The 2,276-nt window shown below is 46.2% G+C and overlaps 1 protein-coding gene across 1 annotated transcript in view; it reads right to left on the bottom strand.

The window, feature by feature from the left end:
- Positions 1-2,002: 2,002 nt before the first annotated feature.
- med27 (mediator complex subunit 27) overlaps positions 2,003-2,276 on the bottom strand; it is a 14,774-nt gene continuing 14,500 nt past the window's right edge. Inside the window, exon 8 of the mRNA XM_008299728.1 lies at positions 2,003-2,222. Within this exon, the coding sequence (XP_008297950.1) occupies positions 2,088-2,222 (135 nt within the window). The 3' untranslated portion in view covers positions 2,003-2,087. The remainder of the gene's footprint in view (positions 2,223-2,276) is intronic.

Below are 2,276 nucleotides of genomic sequence, written 5' to 3'. Positions count from 1 at the left end.
GTGTGTGTGTGTGTGTGTGTGAGATGTGTGCATGAATTATGTCTGTACAAGTGGTGTAAATGCTAATGTCCTAAACAAAGAAAACTAACATCATGACCAGACCGATGCAATACCTGCAGAGGGAAGCAGAGCAGAGAGATGAGACTGCAGTCAGTCCTGAAGTGACCCAGGAACACACTGAGTGTCACAGGTGCTCCTGATTACCTCCAACAGCCACTCACAGAACCAATAGCTGAGCTAGAACCACCCACAAGATACCAGATGACCTCAGGGGTCATCACAGTATTTACCCCCTAACCTCTGAGTATTTACCCCTTACCTCTGTGTATTTACCCCATAACCTCTGAGTATTTACCCCTAACAAACATTAAACAGGAAACCAATCTCATGTGAGAAGCTCGTCTGTATTTTCTGCCCTTCTGTCTGTAATGGCTGTTAAAGATCCACACCTGTCCTCCAGGTGAGGCCATTCGGCTGGTTGGAGAGGACCTGCACAGATGTCGCCTGTCGTCAGACGGCTGTTAAACTTGTTCACACTTGACTCAACAACACAACTTTATTCATGTTAGTTGATTTACAGAGATTTTATTTTTACAATAATTGATATTGAAGGTGCAGCTAGAAGGTCGCCGGTTGGCGTCCCGGTGAGGACACCCGGGATCTTCCTGCGTGGAGTCTCCATGTTCTCCCCGTGCAGCGTGGGTTCTCTCCGGGTTCTCCGGCTTCCTCCCACAGTCCAGAAACATGCTGAGGTTAATTGGTGACTGTGTTTCAGGTCCAGGTCCAGATGCCAAATCAGGTCAGTATTAGGTTTAGGTCCTGGTCCAGGTCCAGTATGAGGTCCAGCATGAGGTCCAGGATCAGGCCCAGAATCAGGATCAGGTCCAGGTCTAGGTCCAGTCTGAGTTCCATGATCAGGTCCTCTGTCTGAAGGGCCTTCGGTGGATCCAGTCCTCAGTCTTTACTGACCTTCTTCTCTCGGAGACGTCAGCAGCTGAAATGTCAGCGAGTCCTTTAAATAAAGTTTCAGACGCAGAGTGAAGGACGAAGGTCACGTTCTGCTGCTGAGATCTCATTAGACAAAGAGCAGGCCGAGCCTGCAGACAACACTGAGGGCTTTTATTTGTAATATTCTAATAAGAGACAGAAAACAGTGCACGTGAGGAGCCGCTGTCATCACAGTGAGCTGCTAAACGCACAGAAACATGTCGGCTCAGTTCGAGCTTGTTTCATTTCCCCAAACATCCGATCTGAGAACGATGACAGGACGGCTGTAACGACGAATGTGCAGATCAGCAGCAGCGTCTGGAATGAACACAGCTACGTGTTGATTTACAATGAGACGCTTGAACATTCATTTGCAGATAAAACACCTGTTTAATCATTAAAACATGACAGAAGCCAAAGAGAGTTTCTTTAAACAGCTCCTGCGGTCACCCTGGAAACACTCGGCTGTCCAATCACGTCTCAGCAGGCCAGAGGTCAGCAGCTGCATTCATCAGCTGAATATCAACCGCTTTCATTTCTATGATAATTCTTCTCACCACAGCTGATGATCAATACCTGATACTGAGACGATCAATGACTGAAACAGCTGTTTGATTAGTGTCCGTTTCATGCAGACGATCAATACCTGACGCAGGTCATTGATTACCGCTTGCTGCAGACGATCAATACCTGACACAGACCACTGAGTCCTCCTGATAACAACTGTGACACAACTGATTTATTGATTACTTTCTGTACTCAAAGTGAAACAAGCTGATCATCAAACCAACCAGCTGAAGATGATTCTTGATTCTGGTATTGATCCTATTACTGATTGTTGTTGATTCTGTTACCGATTATGTCATGAGTTCTGCTCTTTATTCTGATACCAGTTCTGATATTGGTTCTCTGAAAGTGAGACTTCCAGCAGGAAAGGACACAGATACCTGAAGACTTGGTGTTTGACCATCAGGCTGATCGGTCACATCAGTAACTCATCAAGTGAACATACAGGTCTGTACAAAAAATTAAATCCAACTTTATTTAAATGTCTTTACACAAAACAAAAACATCAAGTCCATAAACTGGCAGGTGTCAGGTTACATGCGACAGGTGTCATGAAAGGCCTCCAGGGTCCTAAAGTCCCTCCATGTTGGAGGAAGTCCATCCTGCAGAAATCGACCGCAGCGCTGACAGGAAGACTGGAAGAGTTTAATGTAGCTGCGCAGCCACGTCTGCAGAGAGACAGGTGAGACAAGAGTGAGACAAGAGTGAGAGGTGAGACAAGG

This window comes from Stegastes partitus, unplaced genomic scaffold, assembly GCF_000690725.1.
Source record: "Stegastes partitus isolate 25-593 unplaced genomic scaffold, Stegastes_partitus-1.0.2 Scaffold1452, whole genome shotgun sequence".
Classification (NCBI taxonomy): domain Eukaryota; kingdom Metazoa; phylum Chordata; class Actinopteri; family Pomacentridae; genus Stegastes; species Stegastes partitus.
The sequence above is the reverse complement of the archived record's forward strand: the minus strand, read 5'-3'. Positions and strand labels throughout refer to the sequence as shown.